This window comes from Punica granatum, chromosome 7, assembly GCF_007655135.1.
Source record: "Punica granatum isolate Tunisia-2019 chromosome 7, ASM765513v2, whole genome shotgun sequence".
In the NCBI taxonomy this organism is placed as follows: Eukaryota; Viridiplantae; Streptophyta; class Magnoliopsida; order Myrtales; family Lythraceae; genus Punica; species Punica granatum.
Window position 1 is genome coordinate 4,589,305 of NC_045133.1, and position 20,718 is coordinate 4,610,022.

The window sequence follows — 20,718 nt, forward strand, 5'->3', positions numbered from 1 at the left end:
AATAGAGGGGAGAGCTTCGGTGGGGTATGCTTCTCCGGCAGCTTACTCGTTGGGTACTGGACCCTTCGATAACCTTCCCTCAAGGTGAGGTCGCGCGATGAGAGAGCCTCTATCGGCCCCCACTGCTTTTTTCTTAATTTGTTGTTATAAAGTGAAAGAAAAAAGATAATGAAAAAAAAAGTAAGGATCTAAACAATGTATCAAATTGATACAAATCAACAAACTCAAGGACCAAATTTATGCAAAAAATAAGTCAGGAATCTTATTGACATAACCTACGAAAGTCACGAACCAAATTGATGTAACCTGGGCGATGTTGATCTCACACTCGTCCGAGCAGGCTTCGATCTCCTCGAGGCAATGGAAAGTGTCGTCGATGAGGCCATAGTTGGTGAGGGCCTCGAGGAGAGTCTGGCCGAAGAGGCCGATGACCTCGCGCTTCTTCCCATCAAGGTCGATCGCAAAGAGCTTGACGACGCGATCGAAGACCTTCTTGGAGCCGTCGAAGGGGGGCAGGGAAGGAGAGGGTGGCGGATGAGTGGAGGAGGATGGCCCAATAAGGGAGGCAGTGGAGTTGCGACGACAGCGTTAAAATGGCCATTGGGACTCGGATCTCTTGTGAGAACTAAGGAGGACAGAGAATCGATAATGAAGGTCCACTATCAGCTCGAGCTGCAGCCTACCAAGCCAAACGGCATCGTTTACTTCTTGTTTTTTTCCCAAAAAAAAACATATTTTAATTTTTTTTTATGGCGAGTAGCAATAATGTTGACATTGCCGCCCCCTACTACACAATATTTGGACTCTCGTGTTTAACTGCAAATATGCCAGATGAACTAAACAACCAGTGGAACCATTAGCCCCCTCAATGTAGCACCACTAAAGGTTTAGTATAGTTCATAGAAACCGATATCTCCCAAGCCCAAGCAAAAAGCACGTTTCTAATAAATGTTTTGACAAAAATGTATAGAGGGGATTTAAACTTGGAATCATAGAATTAACAAACTATTTGAGAGTAAGTTTGGAATCACTATACTACAATCTTTGGTAGTTTTTAAATTTCTTTCCAAAACACAATGGGCACAAACACGTAATCACGAGGTAAGTCGTGCCCGCTCACCGCTAGCACCTTGATGGGATGTTATGCCTTGTAGACACTGAAAGCCTGAGAAGGTGTGACTGCCATTAAACCAACCCTCCATTTTTTTCACCGTAAAAGAAATTTGACAATTAATAAACTACACTCTATAGGTGATCCCGAATCAAAATTAATCTCAACTAATAAATTGATCGTTTTGAGATTTATGTTTCATTTATTCTTTGTAAAATCTACTCCATAGATTCCGAAGGAGTGTCGCCACTCGCCGACCTGCCGGAAAATGTTCAGTCAAAACGGGGCCTCCTATCATGGGAAAGGCTTCACGTACGTGTTTCTCGACAGTATTAGCGTGTTTGCACAAATTCTATAATTCCTAGAATATGATATCTTAACGAGATTCAGATCTTAATCGTAATATCTGAGTAACGGACCAATCATAAAAGAAGGTCGAAAATGGAAGCAGTGCATTACAATCACTAGAAAAACCCTTGAAGAAGCAATGCATTGGATGCAAAAGAGCCAAAAGAAATTGGCATATCTCTTTCTTGCTTGAAGAGTTTCTTCCCAGGCTGGGCACTCTTTGCTCCTTTTAACTTTCTCTCAAGTCCAAGAGAGCTGATCATCGTATTGGTTTTCTACTGGGAACTCGAACCGGTACCAAGCGAGAAGTCGGAAATGCAAGAATATCTGAGAACCGTCCAGGGGAGAATCACTGATAGTATAGTTCTCGGAACTGTTATGTCCATTAATTCCCACATTATCAATGGCGAAGTTGTCATCTTAGCAAGCCACGGGCAAGCGGGGCCTGGTAAATCGGCTTCCATCCGACTATACAGCGCCACGGAGCTCGACCCGAGTAAGTATATCAGGAAAGTTGAGCTTCCTTATCGGGGTATCGCATTCGACTTTTTTCTCATTGGTGTTCCTCGATTTGATTGACAGAAACCAGTCGAGGAAAGCTGAGCAAAGAAGTGAGGCTCAAGCATGGGAGAAGCAAGAAAGATAAGGGGCTCAAAACTGTGACATACCGAGTCAAGATCAGAGTCGATACAGAATTTGGGATTCCCGGCGCTCTTGTTATCAATAACAAACACAAGAACAAGTTCTTCCTCCAGTCGGCTTCTTTCCAGGTCCCGAGTGGCCGTACTATCCACTTTGACTGCAACTCTTGGGTGTATCCTGTTAAGAAAACCAATGCTGATAGAATTTTCTTCTCGAACATGGTAAATTTCAAACCCGAACATGAATACAAAATTTCCCAATCATTGTCAACAGGTTCACTAATGGCTTTCTGGTGCGCTGATATAGAGTTATCTCCCGAACCAAACACCGGAAGCTCTGGAAGAGCTGAGGAGGGAAGAACTCAGTTGCTTGAGAGGAGATGGAACCGGAAAACGAAAGGAGTGGGACCGGATATACGACTATGATTACTACAACGATCTCGGGAATCCTGACCGAGGAGAGGAACATGTAAGACCTGTCCTGGGCGGGAATGCATCATATCCCTATCCTCGTAGGCTCCGGACAGGCCGCCCTCCCAGTGAGAACGGTATCGAGTTTCCTTCCATGTTCTGCTTCATCAAACCAACAGAAATCATGTAGGTTAAGGAAAAAGATCGTGACCGTTAAGCTTCAGGAAAATTGATGTTTTCTTGTAAACAGATCCTTCATATGAGAGCAAGCCAGGAATGATGAGCTTGAACATATTCGTTCCTCCTGACGAGCAATTCAACCCGAGGAAATTACCAGCATTGCTCTCGAATTCAATTCAGTCTGCAGTTCATTTCCTTGTGCCGGAAGCAAGGTCCTTACTCCGAGATGATTCAGATAGTTTCGACTCATTTGATGAGATACGAGGATTGTTCGCTAGGAAAGAGAATAGAAAACCGGCATCAGATGAGCAGCCCAAAAAGAAGACTTCGCACCGTAAAAAGCAGGGCCTCACGAAATTCCCGTTGCCTCAGATAATAGCAGGTGAGTGATCCGATGATATCTTGTCATAAAGTTCCTCTTCTGATTTGGATGATGCCAAGAGAGATGTGAATATTCCCGTCTTCAGAAGATGAGTGGGCTTGGAAGAGCGATGTGGAGTTTGCACGCCAAATGCTAGCCGGAGCAAATCCAGTACGAATTCAGTGCTTGCAGGTACATTCCAAAATCCTGATTCTTAGCTCTTCTACTCACTGCATCCAAACAATGGAAAGATCTATCAGAATCTCAAGCAGCTCTCCTCGAAATCTTTCCAGGAATTCCCTCCGTTGAGCAGGAGTGGAGCGCTAAGTTCAATAGAGGAAGCAGACCTAGAGCCCAACCTCGAAGGACTGACACCCGAGCAGGCCATGCTCCAGATGAGAATGTTCATCCTCGATCACCACGACCATCTCATGCCGTTTCTGGACAGAGTAAACAGGAAAGATGTTCGAGCTTATGCGTCCCGGACATTGCTATTCCTTAGAGAAGACTCCACGTTGAAGCCGGTGGCAATCGAGTTGAGCCTCCCGGGAACCCCTTATGGCATGGAGTTCAATAGGGTGTTTCTCCCCGCCCTTGGTAGTCGAGGAGACCAGGAAGCGGCTCTGTGGCAACTTGCCAAGGCCCATGTCTCAGCCAACGACTGCGCATACCATCATCTAATCAGCCATTGGTGAGTCACAATCCCAATACTATATAATCTGCTTGATTTACACATAGCTGATGTTCCCTCCGGAAAACTGGTCACTGAATATGTATCAGAACACGGTTCTTGTTTCCAATCCCTGTAATAGCCCAATCCAATGAAAGATATTCTATCCGGAATGAAGACGTTTTGTATTGTTGACATCTTAAGGTTGCATACTCATGCTGTGGTCGAGCCATTCATTATTGCCACGAGAAGACAGTTGAGCGCGATGCACCCAATACACCGACTACTAGACCCACACTTCAAGGACACCATTCACATCAATGCACTGGCTCGGCTGATCCTCATGAACTCTGGAGGGATGCTCGAGACGATTCTGTTCACGAAGAAGGTGTCGATGGAGCTGTCCTCAATGTTGTACAAGGAATGGAGATTCGATGAACAAGGCCTCCCTTCTGACTTATTGAAGAGGTAACTCTTCCCTGTTCTCCCCGATTCGATGACATTATGTGACGACATGCCTCAGGTTTAACTTCTCATGTGCTATCTGACATGATAACTCAATTTTACCTAGTTTATTAAGGTTAACTAATCGGTTTTGTGCATTTATTTTCAGGGGAATGGCCATAGATGATCCGAGTAGCCCTGCCGGAGTCCAGCTTCTCTTCGAAGACTATCCCTATGCTGCAGATGGGCTCGAAATCTGGACCGCCCTCAAGACATGGGTAACCGATTTCTGCTCCATCTTTTACAGGGACGACAGCTCTGTCCAATCCGATGAAGAGCTACAAGCATGGTGGTCAGAGATTCGGAACGTGGGGCACGGGGATAAGAAGGACGAGACATGGTGGTACGACATGAGGACGCTTACTGAACTCATTGAGGCCATCACTACTCTCATATGGATCACCTCGGCCCTTCATGCTTCGGTAGCCTCTGGCCAGTATACATACGCTGGCTTCCCTCCCAACCGCCCAGGACTCTGCAGACGGTTCGTTCCAAAGGAAGGCACTTTCGAGTTTGGCCAGTTCCTAAGAGAAACCGATAGATACTATCTCGAGTTGTTGCCAGGAAGATCCGACATGACCTTAATGGTAGCACTAATGGAAGTCCTGTCTCGGCACACATCGCATGAAGTATACTTGGGGCAGAGGTCATTGCCGGAGTGGACTGATAATGGAGTGATTCTACAGAAGTTTGCAAATTTTAATGGAAATCTAAGACAGATAGAAGAAAGGATCTTGGAAAGGAACAAAGATCCGAATCTTAAGAACAGGTTTGGACCAGCCAAAATTCCGTACGAACTTCTATACCCGAATGCCTCAAATGCAGAAAGGGCACCTGGAAATGCCGGTAAAGGGATACCAAACAGCATATCTATTTGATGAGATAGCAGCAATACCAAATGCTTATCTTACAGGGTATTTTCGCCTTATTGAACAAGCATTATTACAATGATAGAAAAACCTTGCCCGACAATATAACCAATTCTTTTTCCAACTCATTATCAAAAGGCAACAAAAGATTGCCGGACGTTTCATGGGCCTCAAGCAACTAAGAACATAGATGTTCAAGGACTTGTACGTCAATATCCTTTCTTCTCTCAACTGATCAGCAAGATCGACCTTTAACAGCAAAAGGTGCAGAATCGACTTTTAAAGGGTTCCCTAGGACCATATCAGCAACCATCTCAGCAGTCCCCAGGGCCTGCAGTCGAAATAAGATTATTAATGGCCCTTCATCATATTGTAATTCTAATGTAGCAGTTCTATCAGCATTATATGCTGAAAAGTGACAATATTTGTCGAAGATGATTTATGACATCCTAGATCAGAAGTAGAATGTCGCGAAGTAAATTTTTGGGTTAATATTTCTGGGGAGGAGATAAGAAAGTACCAAAGAGAGTCCACTTCCTTCGTGCCCAGCAGCCACAAAAACATTTGAACAGGGCACCTGCCCAATCACTGGCCTCCCATCGGGCACTGAGGTCATTACAAGTAATTTCATGAGCTGTATTGTCCAGCTTAAAATAGCATCGAAATCCTTATCTTCAATAAAATCACAATTAAGGAACTGGTCGTGACTTACTGTAAGGGCGCAACCCCACTCTCACTTTTCTGCACTCACGAATTTCGGACAAGCTTATTTCTCTCAATTTTGGGAAGAACTCTCCAGCTCGCTTCCAGATGCAATCAATGATAGTCTCATCGACTTCAGTGTTAAAACCAACAAATTGACGACTGCTCCCTGTAGATGCAGCTGATTGGTGAAACAGAAGAAGCAAGCACTTGTACTGTTTGTACATATTCCCAGCTATTCAAAAATCTTCCACGGTAGGACAAGTACAGAAGACAATGATAAGGATTTGAACTTTACCCAGAACTAGATTCCCAGTTGCGTCCATTATAGCAGTCATAGAAACAGATAATTTTTGCTCATCGGTAACAGCTGAAGTGGGACCCGACAATAGACTTTGATGATTCATGTAACCAAACTCCATTAGGCCGTGATTTACTTGAACTGAGTCAAAGTTTTCCAGCACAAGCAGGTGTCCCTATCATATGGTATCAGCTGGAAATTACACTCACATTGTAAAACGGGGATAAGGGGCCAAAGTCCACTTTTATCTTTCACTTATCAAATCCCTTCCCCAAGGGACTTACGTAGTCCAACCAAACGTGTAACGAAGTAAAAGGGAAAGATAAACTAGCTTTAATGAGATTGGTGCTTACTCGAAGAAGTCTTTACATTCTAGGCGAATAAGTTTTTACATTATAGCAGAAAAGTAGGTTCCGATATCATAATCCTAACCTTTCGAGGCTTCACAGGGATGTCCACTGAAATGTCTGATTCCGGAAACAGGTTATGCATCAGAGACCCACTCCAGCAACCCGTTGCAACAACAACTGCCTTCTTACTATACAAGGTATTCTTAGAAGTTTGAACAGCTTTCACTTCACCTTTGTCTCCAGTTCTGCATATTTCGAGAATTTAACCCTCAAGCACGAATAAAACCAAACGCGTCACCAGTTCTTCACTTCTGGCAGGAGTCAACACAGACATATGCAGCCAATCTATCATGCTATTACTACTGAAGTTAGTTTGGATAGCAACAGAGATGACAAGATTATGTGGCTTGCTGACAAAAGAGGCAAGTATTCTATTGTTGGTACATGGAATGCTTAAAGGCACAGGGCTGAGAAGGTGGAATTGTATAAGTTTGTCTGGTTTCATCCTTGTGTTCCAAGACATAGTTTCATCACTTGGCTGGCTTTTCTTAATAGATTGCCTACATTGGACAGAGTTTGTAAATGGAGGGGAGCCATTAGCAACACTTGTGTTATCTGTTCTGCGTCCATTGAAACTAGAGACCATTTGTTTTTCGGGGTGTGCTAAAAGAGAAGTGTGGAGCAGGATTCTGGTTATGAATGGTTTAGTTCGAGATGTTGATAACTAGAGTGAGAAGGTGAACTGGGCATTGGAGCATGTTAAGGGGAGGTTACTTCCTGCATTACTATATAAATTGGCCTGGCAAGCTCATGTTTATATGATGTGGAAAGTTAGGAATGAGGAGATACATACTGATCTGGTTCCTTCAGCTCAGAAGAACATTGCTAGTATCAAGAATGTTGTTCGAGGAAGGCTTTTGGGAGTGCCTAATCTGCAGAGGAAGATAAGGACGGTACATCATAGAAGATTGCTTGAAATACGGGGGATCCCTCAGTAGTTGTATTGTCCTGATTGTTTCTGGATGTATTCTGTTTACTCAGTTCTCTGAGTGTTGTACTATCATTTGATCAGTATTATCAATAAAGAGCAAACTTACATATCAAAAAATACACACACACACACACACACACACATCACCAATTCTCCATCTCTAGAACTTACAGGGTAACAGAAGAACCATAAATTACCTTAACAATGATACCACTGGATCATGATAAAACTCTGCATACCTGCCTTGGGATTGGAATTTTCTGTTACCCTACGCATCAAAAATCATTCAGAAAATACTTTGGAAATGAGCCGAATGAGAAATTATACTGATACCGAGTGCTGGCTGATAGCTAACATATGTAAAATGTAGTGAAGCAACCTTTTCGATGAAAGCAACAGTCCGTTGAGCATCCAACTGCGAATCACCAGGAACTAAAGCTGCACCTCTTTCCTCTTGAACAAGAAGCGCCGGTTCCACTTGTCGCAACTCTCTGCTGGACAAGAATTCTGCTCTTACCCCTGCTTCAGAAAGTTGCTTCACTCTCTCTTTTAACTTGACTGTATCTTCACGTGTTCCACCAACTACCAGGCTTCCTGCAAGTGTGACATGCAAAAGTTGTCACTTTACTCGATGCAGTCAGCAAAGCATATTAAGTTGAGAGTTGAGAGGAATATAAGTAGGAAGAAGAAGAGCATACGAAAAGGATAAATAAGTATTACCTGTCCTCATCCAACCCAATACGTCTAGGGGGTCCAAGCCTTGATCTTCTATACTGTTAGCCAACGTTTCCCAAAGTTTTTGACTCCTTACTGCGAGCTCCCAGATATCCGAGCCCGGGGTCTTATGTGACATCCATATATAGCCCTGTCCTAGATTTGGTTCAAAATGCCAAACAGAAGGTGAAGGTATCCTACAACCAATCAAATTTCAGGGGGAAGAAAAACGATGGTGCAAAAGTACACTATTCTATTTTTTTATGCCACCTATCAATCATTTCAGGGCTTAACAGTTACAACTGTAAACCTAAGACAAAGCAACATATTAAGAACATATTAAGAAAGAGTTGATCATCGGAAACAAAGTAATGCCCCATAATCTGTGACAATTGAAGCATGGACGGTGCATAGCTTTTGAAACTCCGATGACCCACCCTTTGTTACTACACCAAACACTCCAAACTCGAACTTTTTACCGGACGAGCAATGTTTCCTGCGTAGAATTTTTCCGTTGGGAACAGATTCCAATCCTTTTCCGATACTACATATGCTTTATAGCAACAAAGTATAACAAAATTCATGTACATCGAGAAATGCTCATCCATAGTCTGAATCATCAGTTTTTGCATTTCACATCAACCCGAAAAGCGAAATTAGTTGGAGAAACCCAAATAGGCAAACGCTAGATTGACATTGTCGGACCCTTTGAGCTCAATAAATCAGCACAATGAACTGCTTCCAATATACCGAGCACGGTGTGGTAGCTTAAAGGAACGAGAAAGTTAAAGCTGACGAAAACTAGTACCTGCACCGGTGGCTCCAGAACAGGGGACGGCCCTGTCGATCACCGCGACGGACAGGTCCGACTCGAGCAGCAACTGCCGGGCGATGCTGAGCCCGATGATGCCGGCCCCGACGACCACCACATCGAAGGAGTGATGAGAAGCCGAGACTGCGTTCAACCGGGTTGAGGACAAGGGTCTGGGTCCGGACACCCGGGGCTTCTCGGCGGACAACGTGCCCGGGAACGTCGACCCGAAAAGGCTCGACCTCAGGGCCAAACGAAAGGGACGAGCACACGGAGAGTAGACGCCGTAGTTCGTGGCCTTCTTGGGATTCGTGGACGAGGAGCTGAGGGAGATTGCCGCCATTGATGCTCAGTCTCTGCTTCAGTCCTCAGCTCAGCTCAGTTCAGTCTATGCAGCTGCTGGTGGGAACGGACTCGGAGAACCTGTCGTTGACCTCCAGCGATGAACCGGGTGTGTGAGAGACCAGAGCGGGTCCCACCAGGCTTTGGTGGGCCGGGCTCGCAAGGTTAGGCTCAGGGGTCACACTGCGGGCCCAGAGTCGGCCCAACAGGAAATATGGCATTGTTCTGATCTTTTACCGTGACATTGAATTGCGGTGCTACTCCAATTTAAGTGTTTGATACCTGGACTATTCGTGTTTTTATTGAATCAAATTTTAAGAAAGATGTCGAAGATGACTGCCCTTTGACAGAACCAACTTAATTTTCGACATGACTCGATCGATCTACTAACTGATCAACCACATTATGCGTGTTTCGATTCCAAGGTCGTCACGTTGCTCGAACAAAGACGGGGGAAACAAAGACAGAGACCCATCGTATTTTGTTTCTCACGATCCTACGTAAATTTTACAACTTTCTCTCTGAATTTTCAACCGACACAAAGTCCACTTAAAAAGGCATGACCTACGCTATCACATTACGCCCTCTCTACTTCGTGGATGAGAATACACTCGGAAGAATAGATGTATCAAAAATATCAGTTCATACTCCCATGCTAATCAGATTCGATCCCTCGACCAAGACTCTCTCTGCAGTTATGGTAGTATATGTATAAGCAAGCTGTTCGCGTGACAACTACACGAAGCGTAAGGATCGTCGATTAGACACTGAGTTCTGAATCAGGCAACCAAGATTAGCATTAGCTCCAGCCCGTTTCATGCAGAGTTTCACCTCAGCCACAGAAATTTTGCATATTTCATCAGAATTCTTACATTGCCTAGTCCTGATTGCTGGAATCTCCCTCACTTCATAGCTCGAGCTCGTGTCATGCAGAGTTCCACCCCAGCCACAGAAATTACTATGAGATGACCTTGTGCTTGCTGCAACTTCACTTCGTAAATTCCAGGCGCGCAATGATGAAAGCAGATTGTCTATCACAAATCATCCAAGTTAATTATGGAGTCGCTGCACCAGTAAATCTCAGATCTTTTACTTTCTGACTCAGCAACCGAACTGGGGTTCGAATCCGCCAAGGCTTTGTCAAAGGCATCTGCTAACTCAACCCCTTCCCATAAACCCTCCTGCCTGCATATTCTCTTGTAAACTTCATAGCTTGCACCTTTTAATCCTTCCGAGACCATCTCTCTCAATCTTCCTGAGATCTCCTCACTGCTCATTAAACTCAGGAGCTTTCCTGATAAGCCGGGTTGAGAGAACGCCACAATGGCACAACTTTTGTCCACCAATCGAACATCAAAGCAGTCCTCTAAGAAAACATCGGGTGACCCCCCAAGCTGGGCTTTCAGTGTTCTGGCTGACAGGCCCTTGCTAAATCCCCAGAGGAAGACAATGTCCTCGGTGCTTACTGCTCTTGTGCTGCTTGTCCAGACTCTTATGGACTCTTCGAAAGAACCAACTGGTCCGACAATTGATGGTCCAAAGATGTTCGCATAACTTTCAAGGGCAATATCCTCATGACGAGCATCGGGAGAGCCCGTTCTTGGTGTGAGCTTCAGTATGGAACATACCTTTGCGAACAAATGGCATATGCTCACTACATTATGGCCGTGACTATTGTAGCCTTCATTTTCAGTACCTGAAAAATACACATCTTGCCAAGTTAATAGCGGCAGAATTAGTAGAAAAGTCTCATGAAAGTGCACTGAGCTCCCTGCAGACAGTCTGTCTAGTTCAACAGAATTTATTTGACTGCAGAAACCTAAGAAACATATCGAGCTTATTCTATTTTCTTGTTTATAAGAAAATGAATAATATATGAAAATGTCTTGACCAGACAAATTCAGTGGTAAACATGTTGTGAAATGCAATACAGAGCAGTTTTCCCTTCTTTTATTTGCTTTGCAAGAAGAGAAAACAATGAAAAAAACAGAAGGGTTTCCCCAATTTTACCACAACCAAACACAAAAGTCACTGACTGACCGGTAACCTCCGCTGAGCTGAGTGATCCGGCCATTGCGTTTGGGCTTATATTAAACAAGGAAGAATTTCCTGACCTTTGCATGGAACTTCCATATCGATTGGCGCAAAGAATCGATTCTTCAAGTAGGAATGGGATGCAGAAACATTGGGGGTTTTTTCAATAGGAACAACTTCCTTCATCAGGTGAGTGACATCAAATATATGGGGGAACACTGAGCGCAAAGAGCAAATGAATTCATCCACATTTGAAGGAAGTGGAGCAACAAACATATTATAGATGAATGTGAAATCTGCACAAAACAATATCACACGTTTAATAAAGTTACAAGTAAATAGTCAAAGGAAAGAACAACATAGCTAACGGAATTTATGCGGAGACAGGAACTATGTAGAGATACACCATTAAGAGAATTGTGGGACACAGTAGGTTTCTGAGAAGCAGAAATCAAGTCGATCACCTCTCGAAAACCTCGCACCCTCCTGCTCTGTTCATCCTCAAGATTCTGAAGCTCTCGCTGCCCATCAGATCACATTGACATTGTTTCAGTAATGCTTGATTAAATAGGAGCAGAAAAAGATTAAGGAAAAAATAAAGGATAATTTGAGACCTACCTCTAGGAGATTCTTATCCTCCTTTGAACTTGTCAAAACAACACGAACAGCCTGGGTCCCACCGCCCTTTGCTGGAATAATCAGTGGAACAAGTTCTTCAAAGAATTCAACCAAGATCTGTAGCGAACCCAACATGAGAGAGAGCTTTGAATGCAATTGCATAGAGCTGATTTTTGTGACTGAGATAAGGATACTCAGTGTACCTCTAGTATGAGCTGAACTTGCCGTTCAGTAGACACATCAATATTCATGCACGGTCTTGATCCATACTGCTCACCCCCAAGGGCCAGTTGCCTTAGGGATCTAATTAGAGCATCTGCATTTATGGATCTCAAAGTACAGGACATAGATGATTGGGACAATAATATCGAGCAGCAGGGAAGAAAAGGAAAAAACTAAAGTAAACAGTAAACTCTTAGTACCGTCTGTCTTCGTGCTCGAGCTTTTACATGCATCCTTCCACTGCTTAATCCGAGACTTAATTCTCCCCACAAAGACTGCATCTGCAACAGAAAGGCTGGAAGGAGACTTCACAATGTAGCTGCAGTGAACTGGATTCCCCAACCGAACTTTGGCTGCTGGTTCTTGAGCTCTGGATAAGTACGAAATGCCTATTAAAGGAACAAAGGATCAATCCCATAAAGTAGCAGTGCAGGGGCAACTGGAGAAAGAACGATTTCTACTTGCAATTTTTTCTGTAAATTTGACGAAATAATATATTTCCCAATTCAACTGAAAATGAGATAATAATATCAAAACTGTCATATTAAGTTTCTCAGGGCATATACTTGACTTAAAATAAGGGACTATGTATTAACAAAATAGTGCCACAGTTTGAAAGTAATGAACAATAGTAAGAAGTCCTTGAATCTCCATCACCAACTGAACTTTTATGATCAATATCCCATTAAGCTATGTATTAACAAAATTAAGACAATTCAGTGCCATAGTTTCAAAAGTGACGAATAATAATAATAATTCCTTCAATTTCCATCACCAATTGAATGCTTGAAATCAATATCTCCTATCAATATTCTTTTACTATCATCACCTCAAAAATAGAGATTGGAAATTATATCCACAGAAGTTGGCATGAGACTTTCAAGCTTACCATCATATATGCAGGCATTAAAGTCAAAATCTTCTTGCACCAATGATTCCAGAAATGATGTTTGACATGAAAAACTGTAAGATGGCATCCCAATCTTTAGTTCATCTCTTGGAAACAAATGGAAGTTAAATCTGCAAAAAACAACAAAGCAATGCCATCAATGGTATTTTTCTTTTTCCAGAAACATTTATATGCACTGCAAGTCCTACATTCTAATATAGCTGCTAGTGATCAATAATCAAATCACTTAAATCATCCCAAAACAGGGTTTTATAGAACCAGATATTCCATTGTATGATGCCTAACTAGACATTGGGTGCATGAAACCACGAATGGTCGAAATGATACATCTGATGAGTTGATATTTCCCCAACCCCTCCTACGTCTAAGCAAGAAACTCTTAAAGAGCTCCCCAAGTTCCCAACAGTCTCTCAAGCTTTTCCTTGCTACTAATATTCAACCATGTTTTCTGGAATTTGCCGGGTTATCGGGGTAAGTGATATCACCAGTGTCTCTTGAAGTGCTACGAGAACTCATTTGGAAACTGAACCTCCAGGAGATACTCTTTTCTGCGATTTTGATTATTTTTTTCGGTTCGACTCTTCACAGATAAATCTGAGCTTGGTGTTCATCAGTGATTAGTGATTCTCTGAAACAACTTAAGCTTATCATAGCTTTCAATGTTGTCAGGAATGCAATTCTTATTCTGAACAGTTTAATGCATCCCCAGTCAGTGTCAATCACGCTCCCTTCTGCCATGCTTGGCTCTAAAACAAGAATACCGATTTGCTATAGACTCCATTATCGATAACTGAATCACTCCAAGGATAAGCAGACTCCACAATCCAAACAGAATGAAGCTGTGGGACGAAACTCACGGATTTGCAGTGACTTTGGATCCCCTAACACTGAACGGGCAGACTGCGAACTGCAGCACCTGGAACCTCTCGGCGGCGCGCTTGGCCTTGAGGTAGGCCATCTCGGCGGTGTCATAGGCGGAGACGCGCTGCCAGGCGGCGGACGCGGAGCCGGTCCTCCGCAGAGACAGGGCGATGAAGTCGCAGTCAGAGACATGGGCTCTGAGCTCCTCGAGCGAGGTGGACAAGTTGGACCTCGTAACTTGCTTCACGTTCCGCCTGTGCCGACCGCCGGCGGAGGCTTTGGTGCAGAAGAAGCGGCTCCGCCGCAGCAGTTGGCGGAGAGGCGCCATTTTCATAACAGAAGCTGGAGAGCACAAAGCCTGGGCTCCGAAACTCGACGGCTTATATTTGCCATCATAATTATTTTTTGGGTTTATAAAAAAACAAAATTCATTAACCTAAAAATACACAAACTTTCGATTTAATAATAATTCTAGTATGCATCAAATTTTTCATTAATTTGAATAGAATCAAGATCACAGAAGGCATCGACGACCCCAATTGGGAAGGTGTTGACAATCCAAATCAGGGAGTGATGCCCATTGTCGTGGCTCTACCCGGAATCGAAAGAATCTCTAATTTGAGGGTTTTCCTGATTTCGGGCGGTGGGAGACCTCGATTTCGACCATCACTCTCCAATTAGGATCGCCGGCACCCTCCCCCTCGATTGGGGGTCACCAGCGCCCTTTATAGTCTCAATTCCGTCCAAATTAACGGAAAATTTGACGCTGTGTTAGAATTTTTTTCAAATCCAAAGTTTTGTGCATTTTTAGATTAATGAAAAAAGTTCATAGCATAATTATTAAAATGTGAAAAGTTTGTATTTTTTTGTGGTTATTAACCCCCCTTTCCCATCATTCTTCTTGAACATTAAAGATATACGAGGGAAAAAATATATTTCCTAGCTTTTCTCGACTGAAACTAATCTCGTTTGAAAACCAACTATCGTTTTAGGGGAGTTTGAAATCCTGCAATGCAAGTGAAGTCCATCAACTGACAGAAACTCATTATTAGTTCGATTTATTAAATTATAGGATTAATAACCAAAAAAACATAAATTTTTTGCATTTTAACAATTCTAACACAAACTTTTTTCATTAACCTAAAAATTCATAAATTTTTTATTTAATAACAATTGTAGCACGGCGTCAAATTTTCAGTTAATTTGGACAGAATCAAGATCACAGAGGAAGCCAACGACCCAATCGGGGGAGGGTGCCAACGACCCCAATCGAGGGTGAGGGTGCCAATGACTCCAATTGGCCGAAACCGAGGCCCTCACCCTCCGGAATCGAGAGAACCCTCAAATTGGAGATTCTCTCGATTCCGATGGGTGAAGTTACGACCCTGGTTATCACATCACGATTGGGGTCGTCAGTGCCAGCTGTGGTCTCGATTCCTTTCAAATTAACGAAAAATTTGACTCTATGCTCAAATTATTATCGAATTGAAAGTTTGTGTATTTTTAGGTTAAGAAAAAAAATTCGTACTACAATTGTTAAAATGTGAAAAAATTTGTGATCTTTTTTTTTTTGGTTATTAAGCCTTAAATTATATGAAAATCTTGAAATAATGCGAAATCGGAACTTAATATGCATACTAGAGATTGTTTTCGTATTTAAAGAAAAATCGACATAATTAAATGGATATAATCGTTTTCTTGTTGTGCAGTGCGCCAGTGCCCTTACTTCAAAACTAGAAATTATTGCGTATTATTACTTCGCAGTTATGTTACAACAATCATGGTATTGGCGCGATTATTAATTAATTCTTATTATATTTTCCTTAATATTATGCATTATTATTGAATTTATTTCAGACGTGGAGTCGAAATGAATAAATTATGCACTGATTCTGATTCACTTGAAGAACACAATGACCTCCTCAAACAATTGAAGTTATGCATTTGTGATTCCTTTTGCATCCTGAGCTGAATGATACAGCTGATGAATCGCATAACGTCGATAAATACTCTCATCACCGGAAATAGAACTTATTATACACTTAGGGCTAAACATCAAGATCTTCTGTTATATCTTCTCTCCTGCGAGAAACCGGCTGTAGAAGTCCAACGACTCTCGAGGTTTGTATTCCGGAACAGTATGGCCAGCTCCCTGCAGATAGATACATTAAACAGATCACACGATTGGCAAAAGTCGGAATGATGGCAAAAATTGAACCGACTGAACGAAATATTGTCTGTGTACCAACCTTGATGGTTAAAAACGTGAGGTTGTACTCATAACCCTGAGTGTACCTGCAAATGAATAGCTTAGATAGGCTCGAGTTTGGGAAATAGAAAAACTGTTCAATGTTACTAGAGTGATCTGTCTTGTCTTGAAGCAGAAACCCTTCGGATTACGTTTTGCTATCAGAAGAAAACAGAAGTTAGTAGTTACCCGGCAATTTGTTCGTTAGAGAACCAGGGTCTCCATTCGTCCACGATCTTGTACCCGAGTGACCCTGTCCATGCCTCGCTTCCAGTGTATGGGACACACATATCGTGATCACCGCTGTCAAAAAATGGAAAACAAAGGGAAATTATTGAGAATTTTTTCGAGAAAATGATACTTCGAAACTGTTAATGTATCTAATGGTCTATATGGTGGAAAGGCGATTGACCTGAATATCAGTGCTCGGTAGCCTCTTGCAGTTAGGTTCCTGTGGTACTTAATCATGCTTCCTAGGTTGTGATAGTAACGGATTTTGTCGCTACACAGCATCCAAGGACCAGTCAAGCTCTCCTGTAATGTCCAAGGGATTGATCATTAGATAACCATGAGATCACAGAAGGCAAATGAACTGCAAAACATCGATGTATAAATCAGAAAATATACGTTTTCAGCATGTATTGCGCTCCTCAAATCCGGACTATTTAGCCAGGAGGTTGCAACTTCGTCATCCTGCAGATAAACAATTAGCATCACCGTTAGAGAGCGGTATTTCTTGACAATTACTGAGAAGTCCCAGAGCCAAACTACTGGCTCATTAATATGTTTCTATTCAAGGAAACACTTTTTTCACGAATTTTCCTGTATTCCACTTAATTAAACAGAACTGATAAACAATTTGTTTTGTTTTCCCCGGATCAAAAACTGGAAAAGTTAGGATTAACAAATGCTTTGCCAGAAAATGCATCGTCAAATCACAGAAGGACAACTTACAGTGCAGGGAACAATAAGGCTATTGAGCAGTTGAGGCCAAGTCGGGACGAGTCCGGGCCTTACGGGAGCCCTGAAGGGCCATGAGCGGCCAAACATCCTCTTTCTGACGCCGAGAGGTCTCTCAGTTTCACCCAACATCCGGAAACTAGAGGGCAGCCTAGAATTCGCTGCTCCTGCAACCCTAATCACGGACGGATCATGATAACAATCTTCCAGGATGTCGTACATGTTCAGACCGTCAAGATCCTGAGACATAGCAAATTAGTTCCACGATTAAATGAAGAGTGCAGTAGATGCAATGCCATGATGGAGGAGGAAGCAGGGTATGATATGATACCTCGTTGACTTTGTTAAGTTGCTCCCGACAAGCATTCGTTGTAGGGTTGTAATAGCTTCCATTGCATGCTTTGTTCACTGCCTGCAAAATGTTGGAAACGGAGAATGTTTTCCTTATTTTCCAGTCTTTCATATGGGTAATAAAAAAAATGGTACGAAGGAACAAAAGTTGTATGTTCCCTGCAACAGACTTAACACCTGAAGAAAATGTGCATAGACGAAAAGCATCCTAATCGAAATGTCTTGGAAACGAAAAAGGTATTTGACAAGCAACGGAGCATGTAAATAAAGTTCACAGACCAACAAATGAAGCTGCAGAAGCAAGAGTATTGTATGGCTGATCAATTTTTCTGGTGCAACCTCTGCTTGGTTTGAGGAAACGTCTCCAACTTAGTCTTTAATCATTCAAATTTTTTTCTTGAAAACAAGGATATATTATTCTCGATTTCATCGAAAAATTGCCTTCCAAAGTTTTATCTGCAGCTGTACGCATTCTTTTTACATTATTCAAGTAATGTAGATGGAAAAATCATTCCAAACAGGTGAATTTCCCAGCAAAAGATGCTCCACCTTTTGGACGGAAAGAGGCTCACAGCCTACCTGATACATCTCATTCGATATTAGGGCCATCCCGTGTGCAAAGGGAATGAGAGCGTTGCCATCAAATTCCTCATCTGTCACTCCGTTGCCCACCAGATAACCCTGCATGCCCAAGCAGTCGATGACATCCTATTGCCCCAAATTATCGACTACAGACGAATAAATAAGAACACATACCTTAAAGTTAAGAGCAGGCTTCACCCCAGAAGCAATCCCTGCTCAAGAAAAATAAAAATTCATCTCTAAGTTTGACAATAAAAAACCCACTACCCAAGTTGAAATAAGATAAAGATTGACAATACCTTCGGCAACCTGGAAAGCAAGGGTCGGGACATAAACTCCAGCATACGATTCTCCGGCTATGAAAAATGGGTTGGAAAGGAACTCCGGGTATAGCTCGAACCACTGGTTTCATAATAGAAATTCATGAAAAGGCAGTTTCTTCATTGGATCCTTGAATATACGACTTAGACTTCTTTTCTTTTACACATTTTCTTTTACCTTGAAAAGAAAGGTATGGGAATCCAATGCTGTCTCATTGTCACCGGTTTTATATGCTGCTGTCGTGTTTGCATACGAAAACCCGACACCAGCTGGAGAATCCAAGTATATGATGTTCGAAACCTGAGACGATGACTCAAGAATTTAATTACTAAATGAAGAACAATCACACTCTGTATTCCTTGATTTAGTGAGAATGTAGAAAAGCTCACCTTCGACCAGCTGTTCTGATTCAATTGCAGCTTCGGTAAGCCTCCATTTGTCTGTTCGAAGTTGAACGGCCCTGGAAGCCATCAACCGCAGATATCAGATAACTCCACTTCTAGAACGGAGAGACTCAATGAAATTTTTTAAGGAACCGAATAATCAATTACCATGCTCATACACGAAACCATCGAAGCTCGAGCAACCTGGTCCTCCGTTGAGCCACAGCACAACGGGATCCTTCGAAGGGATCCTTTCGGATAGGACAAAGTAGTAGAACAGCCTCTTCCCAGTGCTCGGATCGACCATCACATAGCTTCAAGCCATCAACACACATAAAGAGCCGAAGGACACAGACAAATTCCAGGTCACATTATTGAAGAACATCAAAGCCAATGCTTTCCATCACAATGAAACGGATCAAACGGTTATCAGATTCAGACTCAGAAGTCCTTGACCGCGTTTAGGAAAAAAAAGTTCAATATAATGGATGAGATAAGGCTAAGAATCCTCGAACACGGCCATTGCTCGACACTCTCCACTCCACGATGATTCTAATCTACTTGCATGACATGAAAAGCAGTGGAACAAAGATTCTTTCCACCAACACGAAATGGATCTAATGCTCGTATGGACCGGGAAATGTCACAGCAGATATTCTCGACAGACCCCCGACACGAATCAGCACGATATACAAGTGAAACAGGACAATTAATGATCCAACTTGAGGATGGGGGCAGTACCCGGAATAGTGCTTCGAGGGGAAGCTGCCATTGAAGCCCGGGAGGTGAGTAACAAGAGCTTCCTCCGGGGCTGACCGAGAAGTCAAAGCAAAGCTCAGGCAGAGGAGAGACACCACCAATGCCCTGTTCAAGAAAAGACCAGTCTTTGGCCTTCCCATGGTCTCGCTGTCTGTCTGTCTGTCTGTGTCTCCCTGAGACATCATGGCATGAAACGAAATGAATCCGTAGATCTTTTCTAGTTATGTGTGTGTGTGTGTATAGAAATATATATATATATATATATATGTCTCTGTGTTCAAGGATTTGTACGGTCGAAAGATGCCCACCGAGATCAAGAACATGTATGGGAACCCTGTGGAATTTATACGAAACAGACAAGGAAAGTGTTGGGGGGAGAAGATGGAGATGATAAAGAAAGAAGAATGGAGCCTCTGCCATGTAACGTGACGATTTATCATTTTAATGTAAATAAAAATAGAAAAAATTGCCATTGATGGGCGCACTTCCAAGTTGCTGACTTATCGTCGCTTACAAGGCAAGAGGCAATGATCAAAAAACCCCCAAAAGAGAAAGTCGCTTTAGCAAAAATATATATATATATATATATGTATGTATGTACAGCCTTAACTATTTGGGTTGCCCTAAAGCATAAAGTGCCGCCATGGACGAACAAACAGCGAGGATTCGGGATTCACTGCCCCGTTCTCGACAGAGAGACGATGATTCTTTCTGTGAAATATTTCCGAATTTTCGATTCATCCGCGGGGCCGATATAAGTCAATATCCTACCTGGTTAAAATCAGTATGGTCATAATTTTCGACGGACTATTTGGATATATATATATATATAAGAGTCCACCTCGTAATAAATTATGATTGGATCTGCAGTACGCTAGCACATTAGCAAGATCCGTATCATAGAGGTTGGATTGAACCTCGGGGATATGTTGACTCGTGCCTAAAGTAGATGCGTGGGATTGCCTCGATAAGTAATCTAGACTGGTGGTGACGCATTCCATTCGTGATTTCTTCAACTCTGTCGTAAAACCAACTAACGGGTTATAACTGGCACGTACGTAGACCCCGTTCACTGAGTTTACATATCGCTGGGCTGTAGACCGGATTCACAAGGTCTTAGTTTTTCCTTCTTCTTTTCTAAATGGCTAAAGGAGGTCTGGTCT

The 20,718-nt window shown here is 42.6% G+C and overlaps 4 protein-coding genes across 4 annotated transcripts; 1 reads left to right on the forward strand and 3 right to left on the reverse strand.

Moving 5' to 3' along the window:
- Positions 1-1,698: 1,698 nt before the first annotated feature.
- Positions 1,699-5,133, forward strand: LOC116215047 (linoleate 9S-lipoxygenase 6-like). Its single transcript, XM_031550610.1, has 8 exons — positions 1,699-1,955; positions 2,042-2,322; positions 2,408-2,648; positions 2,762-3,073; positions 3,159-3,244; positions 3,346-3,743; positions 3,927-4,190; positions 4,336-5,133. The coding sequence occupies exons 1-8, from the start codon at positions 1,775-1,777 to the stop codon at positions 5,102-5,104; spliced, it is 2,532 nt and encodes an 843-aa protein (XP_031406470.1). The 5' UTR covers positions 1,699-1,774; the 3' UTR covers positions 5,105-5,133.
- On the reverse strand, positions 5,079-9,385 carry LOC116215050 (glycine oxidase). Its single transcript, XM_031550612.1, has 9 exons — positions 8,962-9,385; positions 8,160-8,309; positions 7,819-8,033; positions 7,637-7,707; positions 6,531-6,693; positions 6,096-6,273; positions 5,808-5,966; positions 5,616-5,701; positions 5,079-5,426 (listed from the first exon to the last, which is right to left on the reverse strand). Exons 1-9 carry the CDS (start codon positions 9,305-9,307, stop codon positions 5,331-5,333), a joined length of 1,464 nt encoding a protein of 487 aa, XP_031406472.1. The 5' UTR covers positions 9,308-9,385; the 3' UTR covers positions 5,079-5,330.
- A 400-nt stretch (positions 9,386-9,785) lies between these two features.
- Positions 9,786-14,328, reverse strand: LOC116215048 (poly(A)-specific ribonuclease PARN-like). Its single transcript, XM_031550611.1, has 8 exons — positions 13,948-14,328; positions 13,070-13,200; positions 12,381-12,569; positions 12,162-12,274; positions 11,959-12,075; positions 11,747-11,861; positions 11,421-11,636; positions 9,786-11,002 (listed from the first exon to the last, which is right to left on the reverse strand). Exons 1-8 carry the CDS (start codon positions 14,283-14,285, stop codon positions 10,341-10,343), a joined length of 1,881 nt encoding a protein of 626 aa, XP_031406471.1. The 5' UTR covers positions 14,286-14,328; the 3' UTR covers positions 9,786-10,340.
- Positions 14,329-15,816: 1,488 nt separating this feature from the next.
- On the reverse strand, positions 15,817-19,962 carry LOC116215550 (serine carboxypeptidase-like 20). Its single transcript, XM_031551294.1, has 14 exons — positions 19,538-19,962; positions 18,965-19,110; positions 18,803-18,873; positions 18,591-18,713; positions 18,392-18,494; positions 18,267-18,304; positions 18,090-18,191; positions 17,491-17,571; positions 17,154-17,399; positions 16,827-16,892; positions 16,612-16,733; positions 16,389-16,502; positions 16,201-16,246; positions 15,817-16,103 (listed from the first exon to the last, which is right to left on the reverse strand). The coding sequence occupies exons 1-14, from the start codon at positions 19,738-19,740 to the stop codon at positions 16,020-16,022; spliced, it is 1,545 nt and encodes a 514-aa protein (XP_031407154.1). The 5' UTR covers positions 19,741-19,962; the 3' UTR covers positions 15,817-16,019.
- Positions 19,963-20,718: the final 756 nt, after the last annotated feature.